We start from the raw sequence: 14,135 nt of genomic DNA, 5'->3' as shown, positions 1-14,135 counted from the left end.
CTGCCTTGCTGTTTCAGAGGGAAGCTCCCCAGAGGTAGAACAGTTGGAACCCTTGTGCCTGCCTTCACCTGCCTCTCTAGGGGACCAGGATACGCCTTTGGGGACTGATGATGACTTCTGGGGCCCCATGGGGCCTGTGGCTACTGAGGTAGTTGACAAAGAAAGGAGCCTGTACCGGTGAGTGAGGGGCTGTGCTGGTCCCAGGCTGGCCTCCCCCACCCCACTGCCCATCCTGGGTCCCCACAGACAGTCAGTTCCCCCCAACCCATACTCGCCACTGGGTCCCCTCCTCTTGCCCAGACAACAGGCAGAGACAGGGCTGAAACACCGGGTGTGTGCTTTTCATGATGGAAAAAGTTGTTTTCTTATGAAACTTAAAATTGTCTAACATACACAAAAATAGAGAGTACAAGGAGCTTCCACGTACCTATTACCCAGCTTCAGCCACTGTTTTGCCAAATTCATTTCAGCTGTTCACTTTCCCCCTCTTTGTTATTGTTACAATATTTTAAATCCAAGATGTCAGGTGATTTTACCCTTAAATATTTCATTACACATCTCAAAAAACAAAAATAAAAACCCTTTCTTCCATAACATAACTACCATGCCAATATCACATCTCACAAAGCCGACAATAAATCTTTCATTTCATGTAATCCCCAATCCATATTCGAATTGTTCAAGTATCTAAAACGTGTTCTTAAAGTTGGTGTTTTGGTTTGGTTTGGTTTGGTTTGGTTTGGTTTGGTTTGGTTTGGTTTTGAGACAGAGTCTCGCTCTGTCGCCCAGGCTGGAGTGCAATGGCACAATCTTGGCTCACTACAACCTCCAATTCCCAGGTTCAAGCGATTCTCCACCTCAGCCTCTCTAGTAGCTGGGACTATAGTCACACGCCACCACGTGTGAAAAATAAAAATTTTTGTATTTTTAGTAGAGACGGGGTTTCACGATATTGGACAGGCTGGTCTCGAACTCCTGACCTCAGACAATCCACCTTCCTTAGCCTCCCAAAGTGCTGGGATTACAGGTGTGAGCCACCGTACCTGGCCAGTTGGTGTGTTCTTATCAGGATCCAAACAAGGTCCACTCATTGTATTTTGTTTGTTATATTTCTTAAATCTCACCAACTCTCTTAATCTGTATGCTCCTGTTTTATTAACAGCTGCTAATGAGCTAAGGACTGTACTAGTAGCTGGGAACCCTAAGATGAATATGGCAGCCCTGCCCTCCCAGGGCTTACAGTTGCACTAGTAGTAATTGTCTGTAGTCATACTCATTATCTCTTATATAACATGTTACCAGTTACCAAACACTGCCACAGACATCATCTCAACCAGGAGACAGCGTCACTCCCAACTCACACCTACAGAAGCTGGGGCATCCCGGGACCCACTATTAACCCACATGAGGAGCCTTGGGAAAATCACTTCTGATCTCTATAAACATGTTGTTTCCAATTCTGAGGGTTTAGCATTAATATTAGCACATATGGCCAGGCACAGTGGCTCATGCCTATAATCCCAGCACTTTAAGAGACCGAGGCAGGAGGATCACTTGAGTCTAGGAGTTCAAGGCCAGCCTGGACAACATGGCAAAACCTTGTGTCTACAAAAATGACCAAAAAAATTAGCTGGGCATGGTGACTTGTGCCTGTAGTCCTAGCTACTCAGGGAGCTGAGGTGGGAGAGTCGCCTAAGCCAGGGATTTCCAGGCTGCAGGGAGCCAAGATCAGACCACTGTGCTCCAGCCTGGGCAACTGAGTGAGACCATATTTCCAAAGAGAGAGAGAGAGAGAGAGAGATAGACAGATAGATAGATGGAGATAGATAGAGATATAAATTAGATAGATAGATAGATATAGAGATAGATAGATAGATAGATAGATATAGAGATAGAGATAGAGAGATAGAGAGATAGAGATAGATGATAGATATAGAGATGATATAGATATAGACAGATAGAAATAGATAGATAAATAGATAAGGATAGATAGAAATTTTAGCACATATATTGTTATTAATTATTGGTAAATAGGCCCTTTACATATATGAACACTTGTTATTTCATCATCACCATCATTGCCATCATCAACATAGTAGAAACAGTTCACTGCTCCCAGGCGTGTACTAAGCTGTGAGCATGCATTGAGTCACTTATTCTCACAACTAGGAGATGGGAGCTACAATTTCTCTTACTGACAGATGAGGAAACCAAAAACAGGAAGGTTAAATGACTTGCTCAGGGATCCACAGTCAAGAGCAGATGAGCCAGGACTGAAATGCAAGTCCATCTGATTCTGAAGTCTGGGCTTGAAGCCCCTGTACCGTATCCGCAAGCCCCTGCATGGGGTCTGGCATCCAGCAGGTGCTCAGTGAGTTCGTGCAGTAAGTGTCTGCTTCTCCCTCTTCTTCCCAGAGTTCACTTCCCTGTAGCTGGCTCCTACCGCTGGCCCAACACAGGTCTCTGCTTTGTGGTGAGAGAAGCAGTGACCACTGAGATTGAATTCTGTGTGTGGGACCAGTTCCTGGGTGAGATCAACCCACAGCACAGCTGGATGGTGGCAGGGCCTCTGTTGGACATCAAGGCTGAGCCCGGAGCCGTGGAAGCTGTGCACCTCCCTCACTTTGTGGCTCTCCAAGGTAAACAAGAGGGAAGGATAGGGAGGAAGGTGGTGGTAATTAGGGGCTGAAAGGGAGTATAGAATGATGATCTCCTGGGAGACGGTGTTGTGGCTTCCTTTGAGGGGCCGAGCGGGGGTTATGGAGATGGGGAGCAAGATTTTCCTGCATTCCACTCTTGTCTGGACATACCTTTTTGAAACACATCTGTGTGACTGTACAGGCCAAACACCCATGACGCTGGCCTTGTCCTTCGGGTCCTTCGTTCCCCCACCTACCCATCTCCTTCAGCACACACAGACCTCTGCTCTCCACACAACCCTCCCTCCAAGAGGAAGTGAGTTCCCTCAGTTTTGTCACCCTTGCTCCTCTCTGTGCTGCCCGTGGGAACACGAACACTTCACACAGCCACCTGAGTGGGGTCCCTCCCCATTCTCACCCCCTCCCCCTGCCCACCCACTCAGGAGTTCAACCAGATGAGATGGCTGGAAACCACAGTGATATCCCTCAGGCCTCAAAACTGTTGGCTTCCTGGAACCAACACTGACTGAATCGTATAACGATACAGAGTCCCAACACTCAGATTCAGCAAAATGGATATTCAAACACCTCAGTGGCCGGGTGCAGTGGCTCACACCTGGAATCCCGACACTTTGGGACGCAGAAGCAGGAGGATGGCTTGAGCCCAGGAGTCTGAGACCAGCCTGGGCAACATAGTAAGACCCCATCTCTAAAAAAAAAAACAAAAAATTTAAAGAATTAGCCAGGCATGGTGGTGTGCACCTGTAGTTCCAGCTACTCAGGAGGCTGGGGTGGGAGGAGCACTTGAGCCTGGAAGGTCAAGGCTACAGTGAGTCATGATCGTGCACTGCACTCCAGCCTGGGTGACAGAGCAAGACTCTGTCTAAAGAAAAAAGACTGCATCTCAAAAAAAAAAAAAAAGAAAGAAAGAAAGCCGGGCATGGTGGCTCACACCTGTAATCCCAGCACTTTGGGAGGCCAAGGCGGGCAGATCACAAGGTCAGGAGATCGAGACCATCCTATCTAACACGGTGAAACCCCGTCTCCACTAAAGATACAAAAAATTAGCTGGGCGTGATGGTGGGCGCCTGTAGTCCCAGCTACTCTGGAGGCTGAGGCAGGAGAATGGCGTGAACCCGGGAGGCGGAGCTTGCAGTGAGCCGAGATCGCGCCACTGCACTCCAGCCTGGGCGACAGAGCAAGACTCTGTCTCAAAAAAAAAAAAAAAAATTTAGTAGCATTTTCTTCCCAGACCCCAAGTTACCAAGAGGACTGGGCCAAGTTGTTTGAGGAAGAAACAGAAAGAACCACCACAGCCAGGTGGATAGATTGGTCAAGCTGCATTTTATCTGTAATACGAGCAAGTGGCCCTTATTATCCCAGGGCTTTATAGACACAAACCCAGTCAATCTGCACAGTGACACCGAGAGGGGGATGCTGTTATCAGCCCTACTTTACAGATGATGCACAGAGAGGGCAAATAATCTGCTCAGAGTCCCCCAGTCAGTAAGAGCCCTTGCTGGGAGTCAAAGCCAGGCAGTCCGTATCATTTCGCTGCTCTGCTAGACAACCCTCTAGTGTCCCACCTTCATGTGATGTGGGTCCCACTGTCCCTGCTTGAGCGGGAGAGCCACTGTGCCTCTCACCTGAGCCTGGACGGTGCTGACCACACACTTAGCAGGAATGGCACAGCCAGACATCAGGCCACAGGCCCAAGGGCAGCATCTAAAGGAGGGAGAGTCCCCAGGTTCCTGGACAGCAGAAGCAGCCATGTCCCATGGCAAACACTGGGCATGCGGCTGGGAAAGGAGGAAGGAGCTGATGGGCTGCCGTTGGCGGAGCACTTGTGATGCTTTGGTGCATTGTTTTATTTGCTGCCTGTATTCCCCATTGGGCCACAAGCTCTGGAATTGCTGTCCCCATGTCTTTCCTGTTCACAGCCACATCCACAGGGCCTGGCACATTGTCCGTACTCAATCAGGTTTTGTGTAAAGAGCAGATGCAAAGCCCTGGACCCCTGACCCACAGAAACAAGCCTCCCTCATGATAGCGTTTTCTAGATTTTTCTAGTGCAACCAGCCAAAGGCAGCTCCAGGTAGTTCTTTCTGCCAGTGACACTTGCCCCAGTCAACACTCAACCTTCATCTCCTTCAGACCACAGTCGTCCCCATTGCTTCCCTTCTGTCTCCAATCTATCAGCACAAATATGCTGTCAGGTTTGGATGAGGTGACTACCACCATCTATGGAAAGGGCAATATGTACAAGAAGGGGGGTGACCAGCTCATCTTAACACTGACAGTCCTGCACCCCCAGGAGCCCTCTCGGTCCTGGGCAAGCATGGATAGTTGGTCACCCTAGCAAGAAGGTAAGTTGGAGACACCCAGCACCTTCTGGACTTCAGTGAAAATTCAAGTGGCACCGAGCCTCTGTTAGTGCCACAGGCTGTGGTCAGAGTCCATGGCCGGTTGTGTGACTCTGGAAAAAGCACTTTCCTCCCAGGATTTCAGTTCCCTCAGCTGACATGTGAGGACGTTCCAGTGCTTTGGAGGTCACAGTGAGACCATCCATTTAGTGCCAGTGATGGCAATGCAGACCAGCGTCACCTCTTGGAGAAGCAACTGCGGGGTGAAGGAGGTCCTGCCGTCTCACACGCTTTCCTCATCCCTTGGTACTGATTGATTTCAAGGCAATAACACAAGGGAAATAGCAGCTTCCTGCAGAATATGTGCATTGCAGTGCTATTTATCATAGTGAAAAGTTGGAAGCAAACTCAACACTGAAATGAGAAACAGAGGCTGAATCACAGGGTGGTGCGTCCACTAGCAGGGATCATAGGCTGTGGTAATTAAAAGGTCCAACGTCCTTGCAACAAGTTAAACTGCCACGGGAAACAAGAGACAAAGCGTCATGGACTATGATAAAAATAGGAAAAGGTGTTGCTGCAGAGAAAGACTGGGATGCAGGTGTCCCATGCTAAGAATAGTTATACTGTGGCCGGGCGCAGTGGCTCACGCCTGTAATCCCAGCACTTTGGGAGGCCGAGGCAGGCGGATCACCTAAGGTCAGGAGTTCAAGACCAGCCTGGCCAACATGGTGAAACCCCGTCTCTACTAAAAAGCCAGGCGCAGTGGTGCATGCCTGTAGTCCCAGCTACTCGGGAGGCTGAGGCATGAGAATCACTTGAACCCAGGAGATGGAGGCTGTGGTGAGCCAAGATCACACCACTGTACTCCGGCCTGGGTGACAGAGCTAGACTCTGTCTCAAAAAAAAAAAAAAAAAGAAAGAACAGTTGTACTGTTTGATTGGTAAGATTCATAGGTGAATTCTTCCTCATTTTTTCAGATGATAGATACCACTGTGACTTTCTTTTCATCCCAAAAATGCAGTTAAATGAGAAAACTTAAGTAAGGGTCTTCATGGCCCCTTCTGGGATTGACATCTGACTAAGGGCCTTGTCCAGCTTACTGGATGCCTTGTTGCCCAGAAACCACTTGCATTGCAGCAGTTACCAGGCAATGCAGGGATGCAGCTGGGACTCCTGATCGCTAGGCCAGTATCTCTCCCATTACCAGTGTTCATCCCTCAAGCTCTCTTGTAACTTCAAGGTCCTGGCGCTGGTCAGAGGCTGCAATCAAAGATACCAATTCTGGCTGATTTAAGCAGAAAAGGGATACACTGAAAGGTTATTGACTAACTCATAGACTTAGCAACAAATCTAAGGCAGGGGGGAAGATAGTAACCCAATGACTCAGAGAAACCAAGGGCAGAGCCGAGGTCACATCAAGAAAATATGGAGACAGGCTGCAGACATGGCTACTGTAGGACCCTCCTGCCCAGGAGCCACTGAGCTCTTTTTCTTTCTTTTTTCCTTTTTTTTTTTTTTCTTTTGAGACAGGGTCTCACTCTGTCACCCAGACTAGAATGCAGCAGCACAATCTTAGCTCACTGCAACCTTGAACTCCTGGGTTCAAGTGATCCACCCACCTCAGCCTCCTAAGTAGCTGGAATTATGAGTGTGTACCACACCTGCCTCCCACTGGACTCTTCACCCAACTGCTACTGCCAAAATTCTCTCTCTCTGCATCTGTGTTTCGCCGCTCTAGACTTGAGGTCCCAGTTAGGGACAACCACTTAGTCAAGTATTGGTCACACACCTGTGTCCTTGCTGCCAGGGAGTAGCAGCATCCTGAGTGGGGGGCTCGGCTTGCCTCCTGCCAAGACTCACGCAGTGGGGAGGAGGAGGCTCTTCCTAAAAAGACAAGTTTGAATGGTGAGTGGCCAAACACCTTGGTCACTCCATTTTCCCACTGCCCCTTCCTCCTCCTTGTTCTCTACCTGCCCAGTCAAACCTGACAGCATCACTCTCATGGAGAATCTACACCAGCACAGGCAACTAAAGGTTCTATATCTTTCCCAGCTCCCGGGCCAGGGGCTGGGTTTGTGTATACGTTTGGCTCCAGGGTGATCCTTGAGCTCCCACTTAGGCGTTCAGCACCCACCTAGTGGCACAATTTCCCACAGCCTCCGAAGGCCCCAGGGCTAGAAATGCCCTCTTCCCCCTGCTGGGTGTCTCAGCCTGTTCAGACTGCTATAGCAAAATACCATAAACTAGGTAGCTTATAAATAACAGAAATTTGTTTCTCACAGTTCTGGAGCCTGGTAAGTCCAAGATCAAGGCGCCAGCAGCTTTGGTGTGTTGGTGAGAGCCCTCTTCCTCATAGATGGAGCCTTCTAGCTGTGTCCTCACAGGGTGGAAGGGGCAAGCAGGCTCCCTTGAGTCTCTTATATAAGAGCACTAATCCCATTCATGAGAATTCCACGCCCATGACCTGATCACCTCCCATAAAAGCTTCACCTCTTAATACTGTCACCTTGGGGGTTAAAATTTCAACATATGAATTGTAGGGGGACACAGATATTCAAGACCATAGCACTGGGCTCCCCCAAGAAGGTACCTGAGCCTAAGCCCTGGGATCCTACCATACCAGCAAATCCTGACTCAGTAACAACACTAAATCTGCGCCTCTTAGGCTGGACGCAGTGGCTCACGCCTGTAATCCCAGCACTTTGGGAGGCCGAGGCGGGCGGATCACCTGAGGTCAGGAGTTCAAGACCAGCCTGGTCAACATAGTGAAACCCCGTCTCTACTAAAAATACAAAAATTAGCTGGGTGTGGTGGTGCCTGTAATCCCAGCTACTCGGGAGGCTGAGGCAGGAGAATCGCTTGAACCCACGAGGCAGAGGTTGCAGTGACCTGAGATTGCTCCATTGCACTGCAGCCTGGGCAACAAGAGGGAAACTCTGTCTCAACAAAATAAATAAAAATAAACCTGTGCCTCTTGAATCCATCCTTTGACAGGGGGCCATGTGGACACGTCCCTGTTCCAAGTGGCCCACTTTAAAGAGGAGGGGATGCTCCTGGAGAAGCCAGCCAGGGTGGAGCTGCATCACATAGTTCTGGAAAACCCCAGCTTCTCCCCCTTGGGAGTCCTCCTGAAAGTGATCCATAGTACCCTGCGCTTCTTTCCCGTCAACTCCCTGGTGTTGCTTTACCACCGCCTCCATCCTGAGGAAGTCACCTTCCACCTCTACCTGATCCCAAGTGACTGCTCCATTCGGAAGGTGACACTAAGAGCCAGAAAGGCTGGGCCACGGTGGGTTGACGGTAAACACAAAATGCAGCCAGAGAGCCCCCTAGAGGGCCTTCAACTGAGACTAAGGATGGGGCTCTTGGACAGGAGAACCTTGAAGTGGGTGAACAATTCGTCCCTTCTCAGTCATGGACTCATCTGCCATCTTTGGACAGTTTCTTGCAGCCCCTGTCCAGGAATCAAAGGATTGGAGGCTCCCATGCCTAAAACTGTAGCCTTTCCCCATTCTGACTTCTCTAACAATAACCCTATTCCCATCCTGAAGATAACAAAGACCAAGTGAGGGCTGTCTGTGTAGCAGTGCATGCGGGGAGGGAGGCAGGGGTGATACAGTCCCACTCTGTCCACGCAAACACACAGATGCACCATCCCCCCTATTCAGACCACATTCCACGGGGCAGAAGCCTCCCTTAATCATTGTTCTCTATGTTCCGTAGGCCATAGATGATGAAGAAACGAAATTCCAGTTTGTGCGAATCCACAAGCCACCCCCGCTGACCCCACTTTATATGGGCTGTCGTTACACCGTGTCTGGGTCTGGTTCAGGGGTGCTGGAGATACTCCCCAAGGTGAGCAGCTCAGCGTCAGCCTCTTCACTGCGAACAGAAGTCCTACCTGGGAATGCCTGTGGGGCAGGTCTCAGGGCTTTCCCAGGGACGGGATAAATCGAGGTGGAACAGAAAGTGAGTGGGATTCAGGGAAAGTGGGAATGCTTCCAAGACTGGGAGCAAGAAAGTTCGGAGAAGGGAGGATCTCATGCAGGAGGATGAGAAGGATGATGGGGTTTGACTTGGGGACACTGGGAAGTGTTTGAGCTATAGGTCATCCATGTCCTCTAGTCCAGACCACCGGGAACAAACCTGTAGTCGAACACACTGGGTTTATTATTCATTGTAGTGGCAGAACACATATTATGGGGAACCATGGGGTGTCTCAGTAAAGGGTGTTAGAAAGAATCTGCTGTGGATTTGGGCCTTGGTTACATTTGAGAAAGATCTAAGGAAACAAAGATTTTCCTTAGATCGGGTGTTGGTTCAGGCCACACAGAGATTTGTGGAAGAACATTTCAGGCAGAAGGAATGTGTGCAGAGGCGTAGAGGTGGGAGCAAGCTTGACACCTCCAGATGACAAGAAAGAGGTCAGTATAGCAAGAGATGAGTCAGATTAGAGGCAGGGTCTTCCAGGCCTCATCTGCCCTATCGGCCCTGGTGTGCAGTTTGCACTTTGTTCTAAGTGCAATGGCAAGCTCTTGAGGGTCATAAACATGCTAATACGAGACCTGATTTGCAGCCAGGCGCAGTGGCTCACACCTGTAATCCCAGCACCTTGGGTACCGAGGTGGGCGGATCACTTGTGGTCAGGAGTTCGAGACCAGCCTGGCCAACATGGTGAAACCGTGTCTCTATTAAAAATACAAAAATTAGCTGGGTGTGGTGGTGTATGCCTGTAATGCCAGCTACTCAGGGGGCTGAGGCAGGAGAATCGCTTGAACCCAGGAGGCAGAGGTTGCAGTGAGCCGAGACTGCACCACTGTACTCCAGCCTGGGTGACAGAGCAAGACTGTCTCAAAAAAAAAAAAAAAAAAAAAGACCTGATTTACTTTCATAAAGATGCCTCTGGCTGCTGGGCGAGAATGAATGATAAGCAGGCAAGAGTAAAAGCAGAGAGACAAGTCAAAAGGCCGTTATGGGCCAGGTACAGTGGCTCAGTGGCTCACACCTGTAATCCCAGCACTTTGGGAGGCTGAGACGGGTGGATCACGAAGTCAGGAGATCAAGACCATCCTGGCTAACACAGCAAAACCCCATCTACTAAAAATACATAAAAGTAGCGGGGCATGGTGACAGGCGCCTGTAATCCCAGCTACTCGGGCGGCTGAGGCAGGAGAATTGCTTGAACCCAGGAGGCAGAGGTTGCAGTAAGCCAACATCGCCCCACTGCACTCCAGCGTGGGCTACAAGAGTGAAACTCTGCCAAAAAAGAGAAAAAAAGGCCAGGCGTGGTGGCTCATGCCTGTAATCCCAGCACTATGGGAGGCTGAGGTGGGCAGATCACCTGAGATCAAGAGTTCCAGACCAGCCTAGCCAAGATGACAAAACCCAGTCTCTACTAAAAATATAAAAACTAGCCAGGCGTGGTGGTGGGCACATGTAAACCCTGCTACTTGGGAAGCTGAGGCAGGAGAATTGCTTGAACCCAGGAGGCGGAGGTTGCAGTGAGCTGAGATTGTGCCGCCGCACTCCAGCCTGGTCAATAGTGCAAGACCCTGTCTCAAAAAAAAAAAAAAAAAAAAAATGCTGTTGTGGTTGGGTATAGTGACTCACGCCTGTATTCCAACACTTTGAGAGGCCATGGTGGGAGAATCGCTTGAGGCCAAGAGCTCAAGATGAGCCTGGGCCATGTAGGGAGACCTCATCTCTATGAAAAATGAAAAAATAAGATGGGTATGGTGGCACACGCATGTAGTCCCAGCTACTCAGGGGGCTGAGGCACTTGAGCCCAGGAGTTCAAGTCCAGCTTGGGCAACATGGAAAAACCCCATCTCTCTTAAAAAAAAAAAAAAAAAAGAAAGAAAAGAAAAGAGAAAAAAAGAGAAAACAAAAAAGAAAAATGCTGTTGCAATACTGCAAGCTACAGTTGAAGGTCACTTGACGAGGAAGGTAACAATGGAGATGGAGAAAAGTGTATGAATTCAGGGTTGATTTTGAAGGTAAAGCCAACAGGACCTGCTGGATGGCCTGTGTAGGGAAGGAGTAAGCACGATTCCGAGTTTGGAGCCTGCATGCTCAGTGGATGGTCCTATCCTTTACTGAGTTTGGGGGAACTAGAAAGGGAGCACGTTCGGAAGACAGTGGGGAATCAAGAGTTCTGTCTTAGCTGGGATTTAGGAAAGGGGATGGATATAAATTTTTGTCAATTGAAAGTGGGTGGAGTTTGGGATCCATTGGGAAGACAGGCTTTAAGGGGATGGATATAAATTTTTGTCAACTGGAAGTGGGTGGAATGTAGGATCCATTGGGAAGACAGGCTTTGGGCTGGAGAAATGAGGGTTTGAATTCAAGATGGGGGAGGTGAAGGAAGAAGGATCTGGTTTAGGATTATGAGCATTACGTTTAAGGACAAGCCCTGACTTACTCTTGAGGTGCTCAGTTGTGTCCTCATCCTTCTGTGGAAAATTGGGAAAAGAGCAGTTTCTGAAGGTGGTAGTTGATTTCAGTACAGGGATCATTGGAGTGTCCCTGTGGAGCCAAGCAGGGCCAAGAAGGTGTCAGGTGGGGAAAAACCTTCCATGCAAGATGAACAGGGTGGCGGCTCAACTCTTTGCCTCTTCAGGAACTGGAGCTCTGCTATCGAAGCCCTGGAGAAGCCCAGCTGTTCTCGGAGTTCTACGTTGGCCACTTGGGATCAGGGATCAGGCTGCAAATGAAAGACAAGAAAGATGAGACTCTGGTGTGGGAGGCCTTGGTGAAACCAGGTAAAACCAGGACAAGTCCAGAGAACTCAGAGGTGGGAGGAGAAAACAAATCAACGAAGTAGCTGGGCACAGTGGCTCACACCTGTAATCCCAGAACTTTGGGAGGTTGGGGTGGGCAGATCACAAGGTCAGGAGTTCAAGATCAGCCTGGCCAATATGGTGAAACCCTGTCTCTATGAAAAATACAAAAATTAGCTGGACGTGGTAGCGTGTGCCTGTAGTCCCAGCTACTCAGGAGGCTGAGGCAGAAGAATCGCTTGAACCCGGGAGGTGGAGGTTGCAGTGAGCCGAGATGGCTCCACTGCACTCCAACCTGGACAAAAAGGGAGACTCCGTTCCAAAAAAAAAAGAAGAAAGTCAATGATAGAGAGTCTGTGTGGGGGGGATGGAGGGTGGGGGTGGGGGAGGGCGTGTGCAGTATCACAATTTACTGATGAGAAGAAATAGCCCACAGGAGGCAGGAGGTAGGTGGCTTTCTCAAGTTACATAACAGTTGTTATGACTAGAATTTAAACCTGAGTCAATCTGACCCTCTAAAATGTATGCTGTCTCCCATGTACAATGGTGTCTTCACAGTGCCCTTGAATTAACAGATGTCGACATCCACAAAGCTTTTCGCTAAGTTTCTCATGGTAGTTTGGATGTGAGGTGGAAGAATAAGACCTAGATAGTCATATGGTTGTATGGGTTAAGCCTATTTGGCAATTTCAGATACTCTCCCTGTATCACTCAGTGTTTTTGAGGTAGACAAGAGGAAATCAAATAATACATTTTCTGGAATAGAGAAAACGTATGGACTCTTAGTCTAGTACCAACACTCTAAGAACCCAAACCCTCCAAATGGTCCTTCTAGGACAACCATCCCTAGTCAGCTATCAAAAAATGGTGAGTCTACCTCCTGAGCTGCAACAAGCTGGCTTCACAGTGTCGTGGAAAGAGGATGGGCTTTACTGAGTCCTGGCTTGGGTGCAAACACAGATGGAAAACTAACCAGCCCCAGCTTCAGACCTGGATTCAAATCCCACTCCAGCACTTACTTGCTGAGTGACCTTGGGAAAATTACTTAATTCATTTGAGTCCCTCATCTGTAAAAAGAGGATCATAATGACTAATTTGTAGGAATGTTGGAAAGATTAAATAAAGCAATGTCTATACATTCCTCATGCAGTAATCCTTAACAAATCGTAGCAATATTATCTTTTTCCTCATGTTAAGCCAATCTCTGCCTCCTATCAGTCTTAATTCTGTCCCTTGGAACTCAGAAAAGTGTATGTCCTTCCCCATGAGAAAGCCATTTAGATTCTGGAAGACTGTGGTCATAGCCTTCCTGATGACTCTTGTTATACAAGTTACACATCTCAGCTTCTTCCATCGTTCCTCTGCTATTTTGGTTTGTAAATTCTTTGCCATCCAGTCACCTCCCTCAGCAGATGCTCCAGTGTGGGAATGAGTCAGAATTGACCCCTGGACTGTCCAGTCAGCAGAGAGGATGTGAAACACCCTCCTTTCTCCACCCACATGGATCCTGTGCTCCTGGTACCACAGCCTCAACTCCCTCCCCTGTGCCCACCTCCCTGAACTGTGAGATCACACTGAACTTGGAGCCTGCTCAGACTCTCAGGCCTTGTACATATGAGCTGCTGTGAACTTCCCCTTTCTCTCCTTTGCAAAGCAATTTTTAAGTCCCTTCATTTTTGTTGTTGTCTGTCTTTTCTGTTAAAATTCATTTGTTATTCCCATGTCCTAAGATTGCTTGATCTTGATTCTAGATTCTGACATCCAATTCCAGAACATACACCTTTGGTTGGTGCCAGTCTAGAAGGCTAAACAAGAACAAGGAAGTAGATTTCTGCTCAGAACAAGGAGGTGCTAAATAGTTCAAGCTGTCTAGCAAGGAGTTTGGTTAGTTCACCAGGGATACAGTTCAGGCCAACACGGGATTAAAACCAAGTCTGGGATGTTGTAGGAGAAATTGCTATTGCTCATTTGGATGCCTTCTCTCTATTACTGTATGATCACAGCTTCTGGGCCTCAGTTTTCCCATATGTATAAGGAAGGGATTCACCTAGATAACCTCTAAGGACCTTTCCAGCTCTTACTCCAGATTCTACCAGAATTTGTCTGTGACTTTTTTCTAAATCAAAGAATCTCAGAAGTGAGTGGGAGCCTGGAGGTGTACTGTGTGTGTTAATAACTTAGCACTGTTTCAGATCATCTTCATCTCTGTGTTCGTCCAGGAGATCTCGCACCTGCAACTACTCTGGTCCCTCCAGCCCCCATAGGTCAGTAACAACTCTCAGAGACCACAGGAGGCAGTGGCAGTTCTGGGGTACTGTCTGGTTCTTGGGGGAAGGGAAGAGAGAAAGGA

At 48.6% G+C, this 14,135-nt stretch overlaps 1 protein-coding gene and 1 long non-coding RNA gene across 11 annotated transcripts in view; one reads left to right on the top strand and one right to left on the bottom strand.

Moving 5' to 3' along the window:
* Window positions 1–14,135, top strand: part of NLRP1 (NLR family pyrin domain containing 1) — a 72,512-nt gene that overhangs the window by 40,600 nt on the left and 17,777 nt on the right. For 4 of the 9 annotated variants that reach the window (XM_073004632.1, XM_073004633.1, XM_073004631.1 and 1 more), the window contains 6 exons: window positions 18–177; window positions 2,416–2,639; window positions 8,001–8,263; window positions 8,730–8,861; window positions 11,626–11,767; window positions 13,978–14,049. In XM_073004632.1, coding sequence (XP_072860733.1) covers window positions 18–177; window positions 2,416–2,639; window positions 8,001–8,263; window positions 8,730–8,861; window positions 11,626–11,767; window positions 13,978–14,049 — 993 coding nt within the window. Of the gene's footprint in view, window positions 1–17; window positions 178–2,415; window positions 2,640–8,000; window positions 8,264–8,729; window positions 8,862–11,625; window positions 11,768–13,977; window positions 14,050–14,135 lie in introns of those variants that run through there. The other 5 variants (XR_012088727.1, XM_073004636.1, XM_073004635.1 and 2 more) reach the window with 3 other exon arrangements.
* The window catches only part of LOC103242240 (uncharacterized), a 50,786-nt gene that overhangs the window by 29,648 nt on the left and 7,003 nt on the right, over window positions 1–14,135 (bottom strand). For both annotated transcript variants that reach the window (XR_012088728.1, XR_005236744.2), the window contains exon 2: window positions 11,428–11,709. This is a non-coding gene — a long non-coding RNA (uncharacterized lncRNA). The remainder of the gene's footprint in view (window positions 1–11,427; window positions 11,710–14,135) is intronic.

The sequence above is a fragment of the Chlorocebus sabaeus genome, chromosome 16 (assembly GCF_047675955.1).
Source record: "Chlorocebus sabaeus isolate Y175 chromosome 16, mChlSab1.0.hap1, whole genome shotgun sequence".
Classification (NCBI taxonomy): Eukaryota; Metazoa; Chordata; class Mammalia; order Primates; family Cercopithecidae; genus Chlorocebus; species Chlorocebus sabaeus.
Note: the sequence above shows the minus strand (reverse complement) of the source record. Positions and strands in the feature narration are given on the sequence as shown.